A 23,846-nucleotide genomic window follows, 5' to 3' on the forward strand; every position below is an offset into this window, starting at 1 on the left:
CTAACAGGAGAGACTGAAAAGATCACTCATAAAAAAATTTAAAAAAAAACATCATTGGCAAGTCAAGGCAAATCCTTTAAAATGATAAAGTATGTGGACTTGTTTCTGTGTCGCTGCTCACTTACAATAAGCTCTTTAAACTGATATGTTTGGAGGTTTGTTGGATAAGTTTGGGGACATTTCCCCAAACGTTTTAGTTCCTCAGATGAATCAGAATATTTCGAGAAACGCCTTCCTAAAAACACTGAACAAATGTTTTGTTGTTTGCATTTGTCAGTAGGTTGAAAAACCTGCCACCAGATCAGGTAGTGATAAACAAAGTAAAGTAAAGGTGTTTTGATGCAAGTTCCTGATTATCGGAGTGTATCTGCACTGAGACCGGGCTGTAACCCCGCCGTGTGAGGGCCACACAGGCGGGACTGCTGCGTGTTTTGAGCCCCTCAGACACCAGGTTATTCAGCGAATTTTTTTTATTTTTTTAGTTGTAATCCGAGCGAAACCGAGAGTTGGTTTACACCCCCCTCTCCTATAATACGATCCAGGGGGGGGAGAGGCGGGACCACGGCCGCACGGTGCACGCCCCTCTTGATGGGGTAACCGGGCTCCCAGTCATTCATTCAGTCAGTCAGTCAGTCAGTCAAGTTGAAATGTTTGAGAGGAGATAACTTTTCATGGTCGGATAAAACTTTAATAATCCCCGCGGAGACGCTGAGGAGAAACAGCCATGGCGAGGTCGAAGGCGAAGGTGTACACTTGTTGCGCACTGATGCTGCTCTGCGTGGTGGCTGTAATTGTGTGTATTGCGGTGCTCGTGAGGCGCAAGTGCCCAGATGGCACTTTTTCAAACGCTGCAGTGGCCGCAGACTCCCGGAAATGTTCAGAGGTTGGACGGTGAGTGGCATTTTACACTTTTCATGAAAAAAAAACCCAAAAAAACCCCAGCAGACTTTGATACGGGCAACGTCCACTGTTTATTTATACGAGTACACTTGAACACGTATTGAAACAATTGCTTAGCCCGCATAACCAGAATGCAAGTACCAACTTATATTTACAAATATAAATATAAATCTAACAAATATGCTGCGGTGAAATAACTTAATCATCATCATCATCATCATCATTTCGTAAACAAGGAAACTGCATATGCTTTACGTAACACCAGCCTACGCAAAACATTAGCGTGCCATTTCGCCGGTGTGGAAGATAAGAAAAACACTGGCACGGAAAGTGACAGGAGTGAAATGTTTCAGGGACATCCTCCAGAGAGGCGGCTCGGCGGTAGATGGCGCCATAGCTGCGCTGCTGTGCACCTCCATCATGAACCCGCAGAGTATGGGCATCGGAGGGGGGTCCATCTTCACCGTGATGGACAGCTCTGGTAACCGACTCGTCCATTCCCTCTAATGCAGCACAACTGTCCTGCTGAGGGGGGGGGGGGGGGGGACGACGACGACGACGACTCCATGTTAATCGATTAATTTCCAATCTTTTCAAAAGGGAAAGTGAAAATCATTAACTCCAGAGAGACGGCACCAAGAGGGGTGAGATCTGACCTGCTGAAGTCATGCCCCAAGACGTTCCAGCTGCTGGCAGGTAAGTCTGCTGCTCTGGCATGTCTGATTCTTTTGTTGGGAACTTTTCTTGTTTTTCTTGCTGTGTCTTGCTCATCAATTTACAAGCTCCTCTACTTTCCAGGGAATTCAGAGTGGAGTGTAGGATTTACCACATAAGGACACAAAGTTCGAGGATTTACTTTTCTCGTGACAAGAGTCGCAGACCCTGTCAGTCCTTTCTTGGAGATGGAAATGTTTCTTCTTTGTCGTGGTTCCCCCGCAGTAAAGTGTTGATTACGTTTTGGGGGCCCGGCAGACTCTACAAGAGCATTGGCAACGAGCTGAGCTCTGAGCCAAGACCACACAGTGCAACAGATTAACTATTAATCTTGTTGCGAAATACACTTCTAAGCCTATTGAAGTAGACAGGAAAGTATGATCTGTAACTGATATAGAGAACGCTGTTTAGTCAGAAAAATCCTTTGTCTAGTGTATGAAATTAGTCAAAAAAATTTAAAGAGCGAAGCCTTAAACAATTTGTTAGTGAGAAATAGCTCGAAATAATTCCCAATCTGTTATATTACTGCACGGAAATACTCAAAACTTGACTGACTGTACTTGTTATTCCCGAGTACTGACTATCTAGTCATCCATCCATCCAGGTAGCAAATGGATTGGGGTCCCAGGGGAAATCCGAGGTTATGAAACGGCACACAGGCTTTATGGGAAGTTGCCGTGGTCCACCCTCTTCGAGCCGACCATTCGGCTGGCCAGAGATGGGTTTCCTATTCCTCAAGTCCAAGGTCGATACATCCCGCACATTGACACAAACGAGACGCAGTCACTACGGTACGAAAGTTGCTAACGGCATGACTCCAAAGGCAAGGGGCATAAAATCAACATGTAACCTTTCTCTCATTGTGTTTGTCTTTCAGGAAGTTATATTCCGATAACAATGGGAACTTGCTGAAGGCCGGCGATGTAATCAAATTTGAGAGACTGGCCGACACTCTGCAGATGATTGCAAATGACGGGGCAGAGGCCTTTTACACTGGAAGAATAGCCGAGGATTTAATCCGTGACATACAGGAGGCAGGTATTGTCAGACGGGTTTCATCACGCTCCCTTTTCCAACTGTTTTCTGTGTCTGCCTCATACAATGATCCAATTACAAATGAACAAATAAATTGGGCCTGAAAGCACTGCAGCGATCACTCAGACTCTGTGAGCTGCCTGGATCCATTAAAAGTCTCGATTATGAGATTGTTTTTGTTCAGTTTTGCTTAGCAGAACCATCTGTTTGAATGTTTTGTTTTTTTTGCTCAGGAGGGACGCTCACGCTGCAGGACTTGGCATCGTACAAAGTTACAGTGACGGATGCGTGGGCTGTTTCTTTGGGGGAGTACCAGATGTACATACCCCCGCCCCCCGCAGGAGGAATCATCCTCAGCCTCATCCTCAACATCATGAAAGGTTCCTGCTGGACACAGACTGCAGAACCACCGCTCATCCACACCTTCAAATGACAAAATGAAAGCTCGTCAGACGTCTGTTGAACGGAGACATCCAAACTGAAAATCTGCTGATTGCTGCATACACGTTTTGAACTAAATAGTGGTGGTATTCAATAGTCTGTGATACATGCAAGAAAAGGATGTTGGAATTGAAAACAATTGTTTTTTATTTACAGGATATCCCTTGAATTCAGCGCCTCTGACTGGTGAGCAAAAGACGCTGTTTTATCACAACTATGTTGAAGCGTTTAAATTTGCCAACGGATTAAAGAAACACATCAGGGATCCACAGTTCACCTCAGAAAAAGTAAGTATCACAAAATGCTCCAGTGAACATTTGTGCATATTTACACATGCTGTTGCTGCACTCATCAGCTTTATTTTTTTTAAGGATATTAGATATGGCTTATAAACAGTGGTGGAAGAATAATTTAAATCCCTCACTTAAGTAGCAATGAGACAGTATTCAAATACTCTATTGTGAGTGAAAGTCCATCATAGTGTCATAGTTTGACTTCAAGGTAAATGTGTAGAAGTATTATCAGCAAAAAACATGAATGCACCTATTTTGCAAAATACCAAAAATCTGATTTAAAAAAAACAAAAAAAACAAGTAGGCCTGCCATGACGGTGTCTGATAGATTGCGCGTTTGCGCTCCCTGCGAGGTATTTTGGCTTTCTCTTGCGCACTTGGCACAAGCGGTAGGTGATTGTAGGCAATTCATAAATGCACTAAATAAACTACATTACCCAGGGGGCACTGCAGTTGTGCGTCACTGTCACGTTCTCCCCTGACTGGCTGCTTTTCCTCTGTTGTTGGCCTGGCTTCAAAAGCACACAAAAATAACACAAACAGACAAGTCAGACGATGAAACAGCAGAGAATTAAAATCCAACCAAACTAGTACTAAATGCCAGTTGGGAGCATCAAGCTAATGCTAGCACCACTGCTAGAGAACTGTCAAGTGTTTGCTAAATTCATGCCACCGAATAGTCAAATTAAATATTATAAGTAATTGTTTACCTGTTCTGGTGGAGTTCCTCTGAAGTCAGCAAACCGCCCGAATGACGCGACTTCCGGTGTCCGTTTGAGTTAAAAGACCTCCTTTCAAATTAAGAGCGTCGAAACGAATGTCCCCTCAATTAAATAACTTTATTTTGTGATGATAAGTAATATATCCGAGTATCTTTTATTCACCTCAGAATTTCTGTAGTTAATGCTTCATGTTTTGCTGATATGGAGGGATTCACCTACCAATATGTCAATAAAGGGAGTACTGGCCCTTTATATATATGTATATATATATATATATATATATATATACATATATATAATTCAAGGAGCCTACTATTATTACGTCAACCTGAAGTTGACACAAAGTGTATGTAATACATCATAAATCTTGATCACAACTTCTGACATTGAATTTTTCCTCGTTTTCATTTATTTAGAAAAATAATATCTGTAATATATAAAACAAATAATCACGTTAGAGAGACAAATAAACAAAAATAGTACAAAAACTGACAGAAAGAGTTAAAAAAGAAATTGGCCGCATGTCCCTTTCAAATTTAGCTTGGATTTAATATTCCTCTCATAATCTGTGTTTTTTTTTTTTGCAATGTTTGTATTTTTAAATGCTCTGTACTTTTCACAGATGGCAAAGAAATTCACAGAGGATAGCTTTGCCAGCTACATACGGAGCTTGATCAGCAGCAGCAAGACGCATGATCTCCAGTATTATAACATCACCCCATATCTGGACAGCATGGGTACCACACATGTGTCTGTGCTGGCTGAAGATGGATCTGCTGTATCTGTCACCAGCACCATCAACCACATGTCAGTATCTGAGGAGTTCTGCTTCACACTTAGAAACCAGCTATCATTTATTATTGTTGGTTTGAAAGTAAGGGATTAATAAAGTTTAAAAGATTAAGGAACAAGTGTTTTTGTTAAAAGATTGAAAAGAAGTCTCTCCCTTCATAAGACTCCTGTCATCACCAACCAAAACCTCTTCATAACAACAAAGTTAAAAAAAGAAGCTCTTTTTAGAAGGTGCTCTGTGTATCTCTTCCTGAAGGAGTGCAGTGGCGTCACTAGTGTCTGGATACAGTTCATCTAATGTATTTTCTTTACAGATTTGGCTCCAAGATCTTCTCTCCAAGAACTGGAGTCATCCTCAACAACGAGCTGTCCGACTTCTGTGGGAGAGCCGATAGCATCTCTCCTGGTAATCAGATCACCATTTTCTTTTTGCAGTTTGGGATTCTAAGTCATCAGGATAATAGTGAGGATACTTTCAAAAATGATGCCATAAACAGATTGAAATTTCACACAACATGCAGTGAACAGTTAAAGTCATTTGGAATCAGTTGGTGTGACCACCGGTTGCTTTTAAAACGGCACTAGTTCTAGTAAACTTGCAATAAGTTTCATAAGGTAGTTGTCAGGTAGCACCTTCAAGGCAATCCCTGCTCCGGTTGTTTTAGTCGACTCGCTCTCTAAATTCAGTCAAATTGGAACCCAGCTTTGATAAGGTAACGACATTGATATCAAGGTTCTTGTTCTTGAACATACTTCTTTTTTACGCTGTATGTTTGGAGTCACTGTCATTCTGCAGAATGAATCTGGGAACTATCAGATATTTCGCTGATGATAAAAGAATCTAAACATCTGAAGGATTTTTGCACATTACAGCATTGTCATTCAGAGCATGTTAGCATTTAACTGAAAGCATTGATGTGCCAAAGAACAGGCTGCAAGCATAATATTGACTCTTAGTCTTGTTTCTAATGAGGTATAAAAACAAATTCCCCCAAATATGATTGATTGATTGATTGATTGAGTTCGTTAGTTAGTTAGTTAACACCTGAGTTTCCACCACAAATGAACATACTGAAAAAGAGGCAATGGTTCTTAAAGATGGTACAAAGTACCCAGGTTTACTTAAATGATAGCTTCACATTTTTTCAAGTCTGTATTAAAACAGGATTCACATATGTGAAACAGTTGTCAGTCGCTTTTTAGTAGAAAAGTTGCTCTATTCCGGCAGACAGGATTTCTTTGTTGATTGGCAGTCAAGGAACAAAGACTATTGTATACTAAAAGAGACTGTGTCTACCTACTTGATTTGTCTAACCCAGCTGGCTGATATTAGATTTGGCTGAACTTTTGAAATATTTCTTTGCACATAAAGAGGACTGTGGGTTTTAATAAGAACCTTTCCTTAAATGTTCACAAGTATTTGATTGCAGATGTCGAACAAATGTAAAAGAAAATGTCAGGGTTGAATAAATGCCCTTCACCCTCTCATTTACATCATTCAGAGGCACTCTCCTGATTGCATTCATAATCATTTCCTTCACATTAATGAGTCTGAATTGTAGCTGTCTGTCTTGTCAATCATGGCTTTTGTTATGTTCACAGGGGAGCAGCCTCCTTCCTCTATGGCCCCCGCTGTGCTGAAGTCTCAGTCCAAGACGCTGGTGATTGGATCGACTGGCGGGGGTATGATCACAACTGGGATGGCCTCGGTACGTATCCATGGCAATCACACTAAGTGCCATTAAGATAAATTGCTGAAGACTAATGCCCCTCACAGTGTCATAGCACAAGTGTTGTTTGCACGACAGTCTTCACGGTGTCCATAATCCATTCTGTAATCATCACTTTCCCATCTGGCAGACTGCAACGTATTGTTCTACTTCTCCTCCAGGCAATCATGAACCATCTTTGGTTGGGGAAAAACCTAAAGGAGGCAATTGCTGCTCCGGTTGTTTTTGTCGACCCTCAAAATGCAGTCAAGTTTGAGCCCAGCTTTGATAAGGTACTACATTAAGTGTACTTATTTTGGAAAATAACACATCATAGTTCTTTTGTTTTGTCTGAATCTCCTCCCCGGTTTTCCCTTCAGAATGTAATTGAGGCTCTTAGAGCTCTGGGACACAACCAAGGAACAGCAAAGTATTTCTACAATGTGGTTAATGCTGTGGAGAAGGAGGACGGCTGTATCCAGGCAGTGTCAGACGCCAGGAAACTTGGAGAAGCAGCCGGTTACTAAGACCCAGAGTCTGTGACGTTAGATATATGGAATGACTCAAAGGTTACAGACACCTTTCTGCAGTCAGAAAAATCACCAAATCTGCAACAGGTGGTGTTTGTCCTGCTGGAAAATCATTGAACAAGACTCTTAAAAACAGGCTTCTCCAGCCTGCATTAACAGCACTGACTGTACATGAGGAAACAACAGCCCTCATCTGTGACTGTATCTGACCTTTTGTGACCTTCTGTTCAGCTTGTTTTGCCATTTCTTACATGTTTCTGATGTAAAACTCAGGACAATACTGATCAATGCCATCACATAAGTGACATATTAGTGCATTAATTTTAATATCTGAGACATAAACATGTAGCAGGCTATTTTAGTGTAGTTAAAAAACTTGTTTATATCTGGTATTATCTGGCATTCACACTTGTACTTGAGTTATTCTTTCACCTTTTGTATACAAGCTGAATATAATATAAATTTTGTAAATGAAATATGGATATTATTTGGAATATTCAAATAAAATATTGCATATTCCCTTTTTTTACATGCTTTGCATGATGAATATTGTTAAAACATCCTAAATGCTGTTTTTAAGGATGCAAATTTTCTGCAGGAAACATGTGAACTGTCTATACTTAGAAGGACAATTATCACAAGCAGGTTAAAAAAAAATTGATTTTATAAAATGCCTTTTATAGAAACATGGATAATCTCTCATAATATGGTCCATTTTTAAATATATTTATGAAGCAGGTAAGAAAGTGCTTGAAATGGACTTCACATGTTTTTTAAGGTTTTAAGTCACAAAGGAGGAAGAATAACTGGATGAAGAGATAAATCACAAGTATAGCTAATAAAAAGAGAATATATAAAAGGACAAAAAATAAATATATAAATTTTGGTAGCAGTGTGAGTTCTTTTTGGATGCACTAAAATGACCCTCAGCTGGTCAGCCAGTCCCTTTAACCTGAGGTCACTGCTGTTGAAATCTGCTCTGTAAATCCATTCCTTTGCTCCACAATGTATTCTGCATGCTACGCATGACTTATTCGTGCTGTTTTTCATAAATAATTTTTCATTTTTGTGCCAGAGCAGGCAGTAGCTGGAGCACGATGATCAGATCAAATAGTGACTCATACAAACAGGAGAGCAGTTTCCTGACTGAAAGTTTGTCTGTGTCGGCTCAAATGCCTAAAAAACCCGATCAGTTTACACAACATAATAGAAATAGTTTTTTTTCCTTGTGATACTGGTAAATAAATCAATCCTGAAAGGAAAAGGTCAAATGATAAGATCCTGGTGATTTTTAGGGTGGGCTGTGTCACCGTGTCACATGGTATTTGGACCTCAGGGGGTGTGACAGTCACACTGTGCCCTGACCTTATAGGAGCCACCTGTTGCAAATGCCACATTACCATGTCTGGCAGCAGGAACAAAAGGTTGCCAGAGGAGGATCATGGGTAGGGCCTCATGCGATGACCACCCTGCCTTTCCCTGGCAAACGGCGGCAGCTCAGGCATTTCCCTGACAGCACACAGCGGTACAGATGATCCGCTGGCTCGGGAACAAGTACAACGCTCCAACAACCAATCCCAACCAGCACGGCCCGAGCTGATTTTTCTTATTGCCCTATTTGCAGACTAATCTGCATCGATAAATCCTGTTTCTGTGAGCAGCTACTGGTGACCCAGATATTGCCACCGTTCAGTGCACTATTTTTGACAAGGTAGAGATTGTCAAAATAAAAACAAACATCACCTCTCAGTTTGGTTCTTTTATTGGCAGTCAGTGTTTGGCATGAGACAAATACACACAGGCTACAACAAGGAAGAGTCTGACACATGAAACATAAACTACGAACCAGGTGGACAGCGCTCTCCATTGCTCAGATTAAACATTCAACATAAATGGTGTCCGTTCTGACAGAAAATTACATTTACTGAACTATTTTCTGTTGTATTGTGTAACCCTATCAGCTGTGTCCCCCTTTTGTTTACCGCTTACAGCAGGAGGTCGTTGGTCTCAGTTTCATAGACACTAGAGTCATTATTATTATAATTACGGAGTCGGACAAGAGACAAAACATCAAAACAATAACACAAATAATTACAGCAGCAATCAGACAAATTTACTGTTACAAACACATAGAACACACATTAAATACTTATTATATATCTGGTGATTTTAATGATCCTTCTAACATTCATGAGCCATTTAATCATTGCTTCACCTAAAGGAGGTACTTTCAACTTTGCAAATATCTTTAGTTATAAACGATGTACACAGAGTATATGTGAAACTGAAATATTAAAAGAAGAGTGCCTTAAAGTGCATCGTAGTATTTTGCTCAGTGTAACTTAATTATTATGTGCTACTGTCGACAGACTATAACCAATAGATAACAGTCATGGCTGTGTCTCATAACAAACACAGGGCCACTGAAGTACAGCTTCTATAAATGGAAATGACGAAACATCTGTAGAAACAAGCGGCAGTAGGAAGGGCAGTCTGGGCTCTGCTCTGACTCAGTGGCCCACATTTGCAGTTAGCTGTCATAAATGCACTGAAACGATGTGGTGATTACTACAACAGCTTGATAATTACAAAGAGGTGAATATCAGCATTTAGGCAAGTACAAAAACAAAAATAAAAACAATCAGTGACAGCTATCCATTGTTGAGTCCTACCTGTTGTCTTCTAAGATTGCTTTGTTCAACCAAAGTGCACAAAAATAGCCTGTGGAAACACAACAGAGCCATGTTTTGTGTCCTCATTTACATCTACACAAGAGCTGCGTGGGTATTCACAAGTGGACATTGGGAAAGGGGGGGAAAATGCAAAAAGTCGACCTAGCAGTTTTACCGGCGTCACGTGACGGGTCGTCGGCTGTATAGTCTGTTGAACTTGTGTCATAGCTTTTGTTGAGAGATTAACAGAGAACACACAATGTGGAGCTAGGCCCTGCCTGCCAGAGAGAGTCTCAGTCCTGGTGGAGAACCCAGAGGGACCCACTATTTCCAAACTAACTCCAGTTCCACTTCAGCTGCCGCCGGGATGCTGCTCCGACATCCGACCAACTGATCTAAATCTCCTTGAGATTGGCTCCTCAGCTACCACGATCACAGAGAGAGAGAGAGAGGGAGAGAGAGAGGGGGAGAGAGAGACAGAGAGAGAGCACTGGGTCAATAACTCTTCCAGCCCCCCTCCAATGAAACCGCACCTTGTTCCCAAGAGCTCCATCCACCAACACAGTAAGTTCGCCGCCGTGGCTGTCACTTCATTCTCACTGTCTTGTGCGGGTTAACTCAGAGATGGTTAGGAGTAGCTTGGTAGCCGTGTCGGGACGAGAAGTTTCACAATGTGGGCACTGGTCTCCCTCGCACCTCAAAGGGTGACTGGGCTCGTGGTGTGAGGGCAAGAAGGCGAAGGAAGTAACGGAGTGCCGTGGGATGACATTTCAACCACAGTTGAAAGACCCTCGGAGAGAAAACAACCCCATCACCTCTCACAGTAGTGAAGGGTGAAGTCTTTGGTGAGCTGCTTGTCCCCTAGACACCACGGCTCCAGCTCGAATTTGTTCCCCACGTCCTCCTCGTCATCCTCCACCTCTTCCTCCTCTTCCTCGTCGTAGTGGCTGGGCTCCTCGATGGACGTCTCCAGGTGGTAGCAGTAGGGTTGACCCTCTGTGTACTCGTAAATGGTCGGCAGGCTGCTCTTCAGGCTGCAGCGCCGACGCAACGCGACCAGCAGTGGCTGCGGCATGGTAAAAATGTCCACGTTGTTGCCCAGGTCGATCCAGGCCAGGCTGGAGAACAGCTTGGGGTCTTTGAGCATCTCGGTGAGGTCTTTGATTATAGCCAGGGTGAGGCGGTTACCGTTGAGAGCCAGCGTGCTGAGTTTGGGCAGCAGGGCGAGGAGAGGCAGGAGAAGCCTCAGGTTCTCGTCCTGGAGCTCGGTGAAGCTGATGTCTACAGCCACCACACTGTCTCTGTTGTTCTGGAGGTAGAAGGCGACTTGACGGACGTCTCGACTGGACAGAGGGATACCGGACAAGTCCACAGTGTCACTGGACAGCTTTTTCTGTAGAGTTGTCTTGAGACTATTGGGGAAGAGAAGAAGAGTGGGATTACTTAGACGACTCTTGAAACTAAACAAATCAATACAGGTTTTAGCAGGAGGGTAAAAATATCTTCGAATGAGTCCCCCTAACTGCAACTCTGGAGCAAGGCCGTGGTTTTATTTTGTGTTTCCTGCGTTGTATAAAAGAGAGGGTGCCTGGTCCGGCTTGGAGCGGAAGGCTGACACAGAGACTCCAGCATGGGGATTTACTAGTGTAAACAGAGGAGCCAAAACATCCGAACGAACCAGCAGCTTCAGCTTAAAGCTTGGGAGGACCAGGAGCACAGAACTTCTTATAGCACAGAGCGAGAAGAGTTTCCTACTTAACCGATAAAATGATGACGTCTTTTAGAAGATGAAACTTGAACAGGATCCAAGACGGGAAAGGAAAGAGATGAATTTGTCTTGTTTCTTCGTCAGTTTGCAAGCTGCTTTCTGATGACAGATGTTGCTGAAATCTGGCAGAAAGTCAGGCAGAGGAGCCAGTTTCTTTTTTTTTTTGTGTGGCTCTGAAGTGCAGATCCAGGAAGTCGTTACTAAATAGGACATTTTTTAAGCATTCTCAGATTTTCTCAGGTTGAACTGCTGCACTTTCTGAAATAATCTGTATAAACATCTGTAACACATTATAATAAAAACACAAGATTATGCTAATGCATGAATGCATAATTTGTCATGAATCTCTGTTGCTCAACATTAATAAATTCTCGGCACTATGATTATATGTGATTGGTACTTTGTAAATTATCTGTTAAGTATTAATTTCTTCGTACATTAATAAACTGGATATTAGAATGGAAGACTCTATATATGTTTTTAAACGGAAACTAGAGACCCATCTCTTTAATCTGGCTTTGAATTTTTTGATCCGTGGTGCTTATTCTATTTTATTGATTTCTAACACTTTATATTTTAGTGCGGTAATTTTTAGTCCTGTATTTTGTTTTGTTTAACATTTTGGCTCTTATTTTTGTGTGTTGTTTTATGTGAAGCACTTTGGGCAGCATGTTCGTGTGAAAGGTGCAACATAGATATAGCTGAGTTGAGCTGAGAATCCAGTTACAGAGATAAAAATGCATCTCATATTGGAGCGTTTTGAGTAGATGGAACATGAGTTTCTAAAAACATTTTTTTCGTGATTGTTATTTTTGAAAGAAGGAGACAACGGATCACTGAAACCAAAACATTTTTGCAGTTAAGTATGTTTCTGTCAAAAGATTAGTAAATATTGTTTGTGTGGATTAGTGGTTCATACAGCAACATGTGTGCAACTGTCCACTATTCTAAAAGGATAGTGTTCTGCCTTCAGGAAGGATGATCAAATGCACAGACCTGACGATATGCCCTTGTTTATGCATTATCTGCTAATTTAGTGGCACATGAATATGAAGTAATTATGAGTTGAGAATCATTACTTGGTGGTATTAGTGGTATGTGCACATTATCTCATACCGACTTGACTGATGTGAGCAACTGGAATTTACAAAACATCCTGCTTCACCTCATCATGTTAGATAGTATTAGTAGTAAGTTTTGTGTTCTTTTGTAAAAAAGTGTTGCATGATTGTTATCAATCATTTGAGTGTTCAAACTGTGTGTTTTAATGCTGTATAAAAACTAAGAATCTTGTAATTACTTGTAACATAGCACCTTTAGAGGACTGGCGAAGGTGTGTGCTCTCTGGCTGCACTCTAGTTGCATCTGGGGGATTTTTGTGTGCATGTTGAGGTGATTCATAAAGTGAACTTCAGTCACTGAAGGAAGCTTTATGCGACATGTAAGTTTTCTGTGCAGTACACGTCAGACTCAGCACAAGCTTTTGAATGCCTTTCAGGATAATAGAAGCAGGATGTGAGGCTGAATGTGACCAGATGTGACCCTTTTCTGTGGCATTAGCTATTGCTTTACACTGCAGCTAGAAAAATGTATGCATTATTTACACACTCGCTTGCCCCTTTGTTTTCAGTCAGTCCAATTTACCGGTGCCCATCTCCGCCGCCCTCCAGGTGCTCAGTGCGTTTAACTTGAGCTGTTATTGAAGTGGCCTGTAACGCTGATTCGGTGTCAGAGTGAATTAAAACATCTTTCAGTGCCCAGTGACATCCACTGCAGTACCTGTCACTTGTGATGCTTTGAAGTGTTTTTTTTGTTCACGTTGAAAATGGAGGTGCCCTCAATGGCATTTACTGCTGCATATTAAAAACAAGGTGATGAGTTGATGAGCAGAAATGTTTGTGTTAATAGCAAAGTACAAAATATATATATCTGCTTATGAAGCCAAGCTATTAGGGAGTTTAATCAGCTTTTGAGCATAAAATCTATGATTAAAGACATTGGTCAAATTCTTGTGAACCACACTCCTCCCTCTCTGTATGGTCTGGCCAGGCGCAGCCTTTTATGTGACAGAAACCTCATCTTCACCAGAAGCACAAAAGGCTCTATACTGCAGGTGTGAATAGGTTTTGATCACACAACGTTTTTCAGAGAGACTCATCTGTTTGAGCTCAGGAAGCAAGAAAAATGGATGTCTGAGCTCTTGCAGCCTCTTTCATTATTTCCTCCAGATTAATCTGAAACCAGAAAACAGTGTTACTGATAACTTTGAGAAGCAGACTTCTTGTGTTTTTTTTTACATCCACAGGAACAATGATAACAAGGCTCAGTTTAAATGACGAAAGTGGTTTATAGCGTGCTTACCAAACTACAGTAATCTAATAAATATCTATTACACAATTAATAAATCAATTAAATTTTGCATTGCATTGCATAATTAAACCGTCTATTAAGTATTCCCACTTAACTCTTTGGAAGCACAATGCACCTCTTGTCTCCATGTGCAGATCATCAGTCTCCATGTGTCAGTGATTCAATATAATGAGGCAGCATTTGAATTCAGTAAATCAAATCCTTCTATTAATTTACTAAAATAAATATTCATATCCGAAGGGTTAGCTGATGCTGAGACGAGGGGAAAAGATATTTAAAAATTACAAATATTTTTCCAAATGTCTAAACGCATGTGTTTAACAAGTTGTTGGACAAAACGAGCTGTCAGAGAAATCCCATTTTCCAGGAGTTAATTTTGTCTTTAACTCTCCCCTGGGCTCTTATCGCATTGCTCACACCACTTAGTTTTTTTGCCGAGTCATTTACGTTCAAACTTTGCTCTATTATTAATTTTAGTCCTCTGACGGGTGAAACCCATCTGCATCAAGATGAGCAGTCTAATCACATCTGCTCCCTGACATGTCACTTGTACTTTCAATTCATTTTCGGCTGTATTCTATTCATAAGAGTATACAAAGGACTGTGCACTCATCCCAACTACAGATAGGATTCACACACACACACACACACACACACACACACACACACACACACACACACACACACACACACACACACACACACACACACACACACACACACACACACACACACACACACACACACACACACTGACACACTGACACCACTGCATCGTTCTTCATGCTGCAGGGAATCTAACCTCACAGTTAACAGTCCATATCAATAAAGACAATTCTTGCACGTAAATCATCATGTTATATTTTTAGTAAGGTGGATTTTTTTTTTGGGCTGAAAACCTGATCAGAGAAGCTGGTCCGACCACTCTGTCCTCTCTCAGCGAGAATCGGGTCTTATTCTGCATTTTCCTCATAAACGACCTGAAGCTGAAGCTATCAGTAAAAAGTGACTGATGAGGCCCCGAGGTAGCTTTAACGTGCAGGGAATGCTACAATGCACAATATAATCTCTGCCAGTGATTTTGAGAATAGAAGAATGAACAGAGATATCCAAAGCATTCGATAAATTGTAGTTTTGGTTACAGTGTTCAGGTGACGAAGAAAAAAATATTCTGAGGTCAAATAAGGCTGATGGAACGGGAACAGAGCAGTGTGAAAATCAAATAAAGAAAAAGTCACAAAAGTGTTGGCAATTTTTAAGTTCACGTGTAATCACTCTGAAGGTGAGTCCGCATCGACAGCGTTTCTGGGTCACTGCTTTCCATCAAGCCTTTAGTTGAGCTCTGAAGGCTCCACTACAGCTCTGAATGTGAAAGAAAAACAAACAAAAAGAACACTTCTAACCAACTTCAAATAAACAAGTTAGATAGATTAACCGGATCAGAGAGATTCAGATATTAATTCAGTGTGGCATTTCAGTCAGAAAAGAGCGTACAGTATTTAGAGCAACCAGTGTGCCGAGCTAATGCTAGATAATGAAGGGATGAACAATCCAGGGGCATTAAAAAGGACTGAGCTGTTTCTGTTTCCTCACAGAGGTGGATTGTTGTAGTTCTGCATCCCCCCTAAAACAATATCCATGCAAACTTTCCTTGCAACTGTTGACATTTAAATCCTTATTTGACAATTTCAGGGATTTTGGGACATATGTTCACATGTCTGTGTGTTAATTATGAAGCTACATCCAGGAGATGATCAGCGTAGCATAAACAGGAGATACAGGGGAAAATAGTTTGTCTGGCACAGTAAAAGAATTTGCTTTCCAACACCTCTACAGCTCACTTTTTATTAAATCTTGTTTGTAACAAAAACAAAAGTCAAGATCTTGTTCTACAGATTGAAACAAGATGCAACATGGTATTCAGTTAGCTTGTAGAAATGCTGGTAAACAGATTGTTTAACCTTCGCACAACTGTTTCCTTTGTTTTCAGCATTATTGCCGAGCTGAGCTAACTGTTTGCTGGGTGTAGCTTCATATCTATCATACATACACAGGTTGTATCAATCATCTAAAGAAAGGCATTACAATCTGCTCTCTTTAGTGACAGTACATGGAAAATTAACTGCACACTCCCTAAAAAAAGTATTTCCAAAATTGAGTTTGGGAGGTGAATTTCCTTTTCCCAGTCAGCGGCAGACTGGCCCTGTCTCATCTCTTTGTGGCTTTGACAGGTATTTGTTCGTGAGCACGACAAACAGCAGGCGAAGCTGTCAGAGCTCACAGCAGTAACTGTATTAATATTCAGTTTTAGGGTGGATTTTTGCTTTAATGATTCATGTTGCTCCTGCTGTCTCTGCCAGTGTCAGACCATCTCTCTGAAAGTTTATGAAGGCAACAACATGACTAAGTGAAAAAAAAAAAAAAAAAAAAAAAAGGATCTTCAGCCCTTCAGCTATAGGAATCTAGCAATTGTATGTATCTGCACATTTTCAGAGATGCTGCCGGTATCGGTTAAATCTCGTGTCTTTCCTCTTCTGAGCTGAATTAAACGTCCACGAGCACAACGAAGCCCTCCTTTGTGCAGCTCGACAGCAAAGCGTGTGATCCGTCCAGAACCGTGAGAATACGTCTTAGCTTTTCATCCGATTCTGTGTGTCGATACCTCCGACTGACTCATAATGAACCTGTCTGATCTCACTGTGCTCGCATTGTCTCCTTCTCAATCCTGAAATTATTTTCATTTCGAGAATATAAATGTATTATTAGTCCTTTCAGGCCAGTTGTAGAATAAGCAATTACATGACAGAGAATTATGATAGCGTGTTTCTGTTCATGAATAGGATTACTAAACCACACCTAGGCTCACACAAAAACCTATTTTCACAACAAAAGCAATTCAGTCTTTCAATAAAATGATTAAAAATACATCTTAACACAACCCTCCCAGCTTTTTCTCAACAAACAGATGGACAAATTTGTCACTGTTGAGGAGAGAAAAGCCGGTAGCGACGCACAGCCACTGCACAGACCATAGCACTTTAAAAGAGATATGATTGGCAGCTGTGGTTACCATGACGCTCCTCTCAGGTCAGCCCGTGGCCAGCTCTGCCCTATTTCAATGTTAGATACAGAGATGGAAATCTCTACTGCCTCATGTGGAGTTGAGCGCTGTTCTATGCTGTGTGCAGCTGCAGATTCATTACAGACTGGGTGTCTGGACAGAAGGGCTTACCAGGCCTGGGATTTCCGTCTGGACATGCTCTGCCTCAGCCACTTTGAGTGTGGGGTCAGATGATATATCAGCTGTCTGCAAATCTTATCAGAAGATTTTATGGTATCTGCATCCTGCAGAAGAGAGCAGAAAAGAGCGTTGATAGTGACACACACAACAAAGAGACCAACAGTAGTGAAGCAGCAGCTTTCAGAATGAGATTTTCTGCTTGTTTGTGCAGGAGAAAACATCTTTACAATTTATGACATTGCACTATCTGGGTTTTATATCATGCATAGTTTCCTCCATTTTGTAAAACTTACCAACCCGAAACTAACATTTTTCACATGAGTAGGAAAAAAATGGCTTGTTATTACCTGTTGAAGCCCTAAACTACTCCTGAACAAAACACAATTTAGCTGCCTTGCTGGAGCAAGAAAATCTAATCACATGCAGCACACATCGAGGGGGAAAACACAGGAAGTACACAAGAGAGGGGAGACTCAACACAGCCACTGGTAAACACTGGTAATTTCAGTTCATTAAGCCATGCTGTGGCTCCTGGTGGCTATTGCCTACATTAAAATAATTCAATATTCACCTTTGCTGGTGAAGACATACTAAACTATGCATTCCTATCTGGGAACAAAACACAGCTTTCTCTATTTAATGTGCTAATTTGTTTGATTCCTTGAGGCTTACATCTTGGAATTTTTATGATATTAACGGGTCACTCCAGCTTTATGAGTTTTCAGCTATAAAACAAATTCAACAACAGCATCACACACAGTTTCCCATGATTCATATTGAAAATATATTCCCATTTCAATTTGTCTGAGGCTGCACAGCTTCTTTCAACCATCTGTCTGTCGATAACATCCTCAGATTAGATTTTCGTTGATCTCAAGAACCCATTACTTCACAAAAGGAAATCATTCGGAAAGTATTTTTAGGGAGAAAAGCTTCCTGTTGCAGAACACTAGGGCTTGATTTCTCTGAATACTCTGTGAGGATTACAGGAGGGAGAACACAGGAAATAACTGACCTTCTTAGGGCACTGCATCTCTCGAGCTAAGCTGAGCAGCAGCTCATGTGAGATCGGGTCCACCAGATTGAGGAAGGCGGCGTTTTTGTACAAGATGTCATTGAGTGAGGTGCCTTCTAAACCCAGATCCTACCAAAGCGGACAAAATAAGCAGGATTATAAACAAAGCAAGATGGAGTTGTAAAAACATACAATTAAGAAACAGTGTGGCTTTAGACCTGAGAAATAAAAAGGGATGGAAATGGGTCCCTGCTGTGTCAAGGCCATCGTGACTCCAAATGGAAAGATAAAAGAGGAGTTTTCTTTTAAATATTCATTAAAAGAGACAGGAGCTTTTTCATCTACACTAGAGAAGGGAATTCTAGAGGGAGTTACTGGGAACACTATGTTTTGGCATATATAATCACACTTCCATGGCAGCCAGCCACAGCGCATATTCCAACATGTCACAGCACATACTTTTTGCACAAACAAAACCACTCCTGGCTCTTACTGATCTAACGTGAAACCTTTGGATCCAATTTAGATAATGTTATTGACGATACATTCTCGACTGTCCATAATCATTTAAGCCCTTGTTGGAAAAACACAAAAATGCATTTAATCCCGTGTACTGCATGTTTTTTTTTTTTTTTTCCCCCAATATATATGTATCTCTATAGCTACAAATAAGGTATTTTTCTTGGTTTATAATGCTTTTCCCCTTGTAAAAATTTGGCAGTAGCACTTTAATATGTTGAATTTCACTTGGAAATTTGTGCAGTACATAAACACATCTGCAACGATGTCAGAACTGACAGCTGTCATGGCAGCTAAATTTGACAAATCCAAAGGGATTTGCCTTAGAAACAAATCAAACTATCTGAAAATAGAAGATGTTAGACGACATGTTTGGGACAAGCAGCAGTCAGCGGTGCAGCTGTGTACTGAACTGTACAACTTGCCTTCATCAACATGTCCATCCTCAAGGTCCAAGTGAGGCAAAATATGATTACAAGCACTTGTGCAGCCCATGCAACTTTAATGAGGAAAGAAAGGTTCTGAGACACTACATGCAGCATGCACACACACACACACAATTTTTTTTCTAAAACACAATTGGCATTGATTGTAATAGACAGTTCGAGTGGGAGGCTGACAGCTCCACATTACCGGCTACCCTTTTAACAATGGCAACAGTAAACACAGCCTGAACCTAAGGCGGGGAAGAAGTTGTTTTATCCCTTCTGAGAAACAAGGTATAAAAATATCTCCCTTCTGTGTTCAGACACAATCAATTGTCATGTGCAAGTGTGATAGGAAGCCACAAATCCCTCCCACATCTGCAGCAAACCTCAGATCTTTTCCATATCTGGAGCAGAGCTCACTGTTACACACCAATTACCACATTTTTAGATTCAGAGAACAGAATCTCGGACATCTGCCTGCTTGCAACACTGCAAGTAAAGATAAAGTGAGGCTCATTTAATAAAAGTAGAACTCATTTAGAGGATGTGAGCCCGTGTCCCCTGTGATGTGGCTGTCATGAGCCGAGCCAGTTTATCCCCTCTGGCTTGATTAAGGAGGTTCCACTCTCTCCCGTGTCAAGGCTTCAGAGTAATTAACACTGGATTGGTCGACAGCTAAAAGACAGAGGAGGGCCCTGGTGGCAGGCAAACAAATGAGATCACCAAGGATGCTGTCACATCTTTGGTGCACCTACAGTGGTGTGAAAAAGTGTTTGCCCCCGTCCTGATTTCTTATTTTTTGCATGTTTGTCACACTTAAATGTTTCAGATCATCAGACAAATTTAAATATTAGTCAAAGATAACAAGTAAACACAAAATGCAGTTTTTAAATGAAGGTTTTTATTATTAAGGGAGAAAAAAAAAATCCAAACCCACATGGCCCTGTGTGAAAAAGTGTTTGCCCCCTAAACCTAATAACTGGTTGGGCCACCCTTAGCAGCAACAACTGCAATCAAGCGTTTGCGATAACTTGCAATGAGTCTTTTCCAGCTGTGGATGAATTTTGGCCCACTCATCTTTACAGAGTTGTTGTAATTCAGCCACATTGGAGGGTTTTCCAGCACCAACCGCCTTTTTAAGGTCATGCCACAGCATCTCAATAGGATTCAGGTCAGGACTTTGACTCGGCCACTCCAAAGTCTTCATTTTGTTTTTCTTCAGCCATTCAGAGGTGGACTTGCTGGTGTGTTTTGGATCATTGTCCTGCTGCAGAACCCAAGTTGGCTTCAGCTTGAGGTCACGAACAGATGGCCGGACGTTCTCCTTCAGGATTCTTTGGTAGACAGAAGAATTCATGGTTCCATTTATCACAGCAAGTCTTCCAGGTCCTGAAGCAGCAAAACAGTCCCAGACCATCACACTACCACCACCATATTTTACTGTTGGTATGATGTTCTTTTTCTGAAATGCGGTGTTACTTTTACGCCAGATGTAATGGGACACACACCTTCCAAAAAGTTCAACTTTTGTCTCGTCGGTCCACAGAGTATTTTCCCAAAAGTCTTGGGGATCATCGAGATGTTTTCTGGCAAAAATGAGACGAGCCTTAATGTTCTTTTTGCTCAGCGGTGGTTTTTGTCTTGGAACTCTGCCATGCAGGCCATTCTTATGGTGGAGTCATGAACACTGACCTTAACTGAGGCAAGTGAGGCCTGCAGTTCTTTGTATGTTGTCGCGGGGTCTTTTGTGACCTCTCAGATGAGTCGTCGCTGCGCTCTTGGGGTAATTTTGGTTGGCTGGCCACTCCCGGGAAGGTTCACCACTGTTCCATGTTTTCTCCATTTGTGGATAATGGCTCTCACTGTGGTTCTCTGGAGTCCCAAAGCTTTAGAAATGGCTTTACAACCTTTTCCAGACTGATAGATCTCAATTACTTACTTTCTCATTTGTTCCTGAATTTCTTTGGATCTCGGCATGATGTCTAGCTTTTGAGGATCTTTTGGTCACTTTGTCAGGCAGGTCCTATTTAAGTGATTTCTTGATTGAGAACAGGTGTGGCAGTAATCAGGCCTGGGTGTGGCTCGAGAAATTGAACTCAGGTGTGATAAACCACAGTTAAGTTATGTTTTAGCAGGAGGGGGCAAACACTTTTTCACACCACTGTATATTCTTTTGCACATGCTTAAATGCTTCACATGTGGGCTTTGAAAACAAACCCCTGATTAAGATCCACCATTATTCAGTCAGTCAAGTGGAGTGGAGCATATTCTAGGTATCCACTACAATAACTCCTTGTTGCTATTATTGTGATAAAACAAAAATTGCATCGAATTCAAAGCAACAAATGTCAAATGATGTCAATTTAAGCAAATTTATTTTCCATAATATAGTAAAAAAAACAAAAACAAAACAGGGTTTTTGTCTTGATGACACTGCATTTTAAATATGATGCATTTGGTTGGTTTTCAAGATTTTCGTCTGCCATCGAGGCAAAAAAAACATCTCAGTTCATGCAGAAATCATCAAAAAAGACTAAAGCTTCACATGACTACAGGAACACATGCAACAACAAAAAATGAAAAAGACACAAGTGAAGCACTAACAACAGCCTAGATTTTCATTTCTCTAACCTCTTTCCTCGAGGTAAAAAAAACCTTTCGGAGAAGAAGAATATTTTGTTTTGAGGAAAACGGGACTCTAGGGCTTACATTGTTGCCGCTGGATTACTGCATTACACGGAGAGAGAAACATTAAGAGTGGGGAGAGATGGCGGGGGCAGGTGGCACTAATGGGAACATTAGAACAGCCTAAGGAGAGGTGAGATTCTGGCTCGAGAGGAGAAAACAAGGACAAATGTAGAGAGGATGGGGGCTCTATTTGTGTATGCTGTTTGTGGGAAAATATCCAGATCTCATCCAGAGACAATGAAATTTGGGATGATGCAATGACACACAGCGTGCAATTTGCCATTTCCTCATTTAGAAGGCAGGTAATGTTTTCAAATCTAATATCACGGGGCACGTTTACTCAGAGTAAGAGCGAACACACTGTGGTGAGTCACATGTTGTGTCTGCCAATGAAACAGTGTGTCACAGGTACACGGCTCTGCCAGTGGCGTACTTTCTATAAAAACAAATGCATCAGGAGGAAGTGGCTGAAGTAGGAAGGCCACATGTAGAGCCATGTCAAGGAGGGGGAAAAAGAACTGGGCTTGGGTCAAAGGTCAGAGGACAGTCACCTGTGGCACTGGCAGGTTTTGGACATGCACCCATCACGCTACATACAGCATGCACACACCTGCACACACACAGCTCCTGCCTGTTCCCCATCTGTTGCTCTGGGGTGAGGAGAGGATGCATGGCTGCATCAGCATCAAAGCAGTATAGTGTGTGCAAACAGGTCAGACTTCATGCTCTGTGCAGCTTCTCCTTACCTTCCTCAGTAATTTGAGCACGTCGGTCGCCTGCTCTATCCGGCGGTCACGGAGCAGCTTCTGTATCTCTTTGATCCACGCCACTCTCCTCGTGTACGGGCTGTGGTTGGTCCTCCGCAGCATCCCAGGCAGTTTGTCTGATTTCAGCATCAGTGCAAACAGAAAGTCCCCGCCGCCCCGACTACCCCTGTCGCTCTCTCCGGTGCTATCCAGAAGCTTGCGTCGTTTTTTTGAGAAATTCTCATTGTCTAAGCTGCTCTGTCTGCTCAGTCTGGAACCCATTGTATTATTTTTTTCTACACACGCGGGTGGTGTTTTGTGTCGCAGCTCTGTATTACCAAAACGACAAATCCATTGTCAGCCCCAGTTTTTCCTGCTTGTACAGATGCTCCTTGGTGGATGGTGGAAAACAGCACCGTGTTGTCTGGCGCTCCGCCGCTGCTGCCAGGCTGTCAGCACACTGGTGGATCCGGCGCAGAGCCACACAAATCTCCCCGAACACTCTAATTTATCACCACTCTCACATGCACCCGTCACAGACTGCTATTTAGATTCCTCCCCCACTTCGGGCTACGTGTGCCTGGCTTGGATGATGAAGACTCTCCGGCTGCTTCATCCTCCGGTCGAATCTGCTTCACGCTGCTGTTTAGATTTGTGCAACGTGGAGCGTCCGACCAATCGCAGCATCTGGTGCCTGCTGCGTGTCTCTCCTCCCAGGCTTGAAATTCCCCTCTGTGCAGCTACGAGGGAGGACAGAATAATAAGAGATGTCAGTGTTATATTTAACATCTAAGGAAACCATGCAACTCATGCAATACCTAAAAAAAACAACAACATGCGGAAGACTTTTGAATATCCAAGTTTGATTTCAAGTGTTCAGGGGTTGCCTATGTTTCTAAAGGTTTTAGATTCATCCCTCAAAAATAACTGAAAGTTTGTCTTTTATCTCATGCAGCTAAAATATGTGCTGACCCACTGGCCCCGGATTAATATGAATATCTCTTTTGGCAATCATGTTGTCAGTCAACCATTGCAGGATCTGTCAAATCCTGTTTGCATCTGTCACAACGCCACTAAATCATTGTCATTCTTTGAGGAACATCCATGTCCCAGTGCCCCTTTCTGTCATATGGATCAGTATCTTGTCCCAGGGACCCACGTTGGACAGTAAATTCAGGCCCAACAGTGCATTCAGCTACAAAACAGACAGCTCTCAGTTATTTCAACCCCCCACCCCCTCCCTCCTTCCTTTTCTATTTGTGG

The 23,846-nt window shown here is 41.8% G+C and overlaps 2 protein-coding genes across 2 annotated transcripts; one reads left to right on the plus strand and one right to left on the minus strand.

Annotated features, from left to right (window-relative positions):
• The first annotated feature begins 608 nt into the window (after window positions 1-608).
• ggt5a (gamma-glutamyltransferase 5a) lies at window positions 609-8,022 on the plus strand. The gene is made up of 12 exons (XM_069706665.1): window positions 609-891; window positions 1,254-1,381; window positions 1,501-1,596; window positions 2,219-2,405; window positions 2,492-2,652; window positions 2,883-3,029; window positions 3,247-3,377; window positions 4,728-4,912; window positions 5,212-5,303; window positions 6,500-6,606; window positions 6,789-6,899; window positions 6,987-8,022. Exons 1-12 carry the CDS (start codon window positions 725-727, stop codon window positions 7,131-7,133), a joined length of 1,659 nt encoding a protein of 552 aa, XP_069562766.1. The 5' UTR covers window positions 609-724; the 3' UTR covers window positions 7,134-8,022.
• Window positions 8,023-8,882: 860 nt separating this feature from the next.
• On the minus strand, window positions 8,883-23,265 carry lrrc75ba (leucine rich repeat containing 75Ba). The gene is made up of 4 exons (XM_069706685.1): window positions 22,584-23,265; window positions 18,203-18,331; window positions 17,179-17,291; window positions 8,883-11,220 (listed from the first exon to the last, which is right to left on the minus strand). The coding sequence occupies exons 1-4, from the start codon at window positions 22,863-22,865 to the stop codon at window positions 10,620-10,622; spliced, it is 1,125 nt and encodes a 374-aa protein (XP_069562786.1). The 5' UTR covers window positions 22,866-23,265; the 3' UTR covers window positions 8,883-10,619.
• Window positions 23,266-23,846: the final 581 nt, after the last annotated feature.

Source organism: Brachyistius frenatus, unplaced genomic scaffold, assembly GCF_029030835.1.
Source record: "Brachyistius frenatus isolate BFR_SWC_R1_liver_20210118 unplaced genomic scaffold, ASM2903083v1 Contig_64, whole genome shotgun sequence".
In the NCBI taxonomy this organism is placed as follows: domain Eukaryota; kingdom Metazoa; phylum Chordata; class Actinopteri; family Embiotocidae; genus Brachyistius; species Brachyistius frenatus.

Coding starts and splice junctions, on each gene's coding strand:
- ggt5a (XM_069706665.1), top strand. CDS start 725: ATGGCGAGGTCGAAGGCGAAGGTGTACACTTGTTGCGCACTGATGCTG. Junction 1,382..1,500: donor CACCGTGATGGACAGCTCTG/GTAACCGACTCG, acceptor TCTTTTCAAAAG/GGAAAGTGAAAATCATTAAC. Junction 3,030..3,246: donor CATCCTCAACATCATGAAAG/GTTCCTGCTGGA, acceptor TTTTATTTACAG/GATATCCCTTGAATTCAGCG.
- lrrc75ba (XM_069706685.1), bottom strand. CDS start 22,865: ATGGGTTCCAGACTGAGCAGACAGAGCAGCTTAGACAATGAGAATTTC. Junction 18,332..22,583: donor TGCTCAAATTACTGAGGAAG/GTAAGGAGAAGC, acceptor CCGCTTTGGTAG/GATCTGGGTTTAGAAGGCAC. Junction 17,292..18,202: donor AGATGCAGTGCCCTAAGAAG/GTCAGTTATTTC, acceptor TCTCTTCTGCAG/GATGCAGATACCATAAAATC.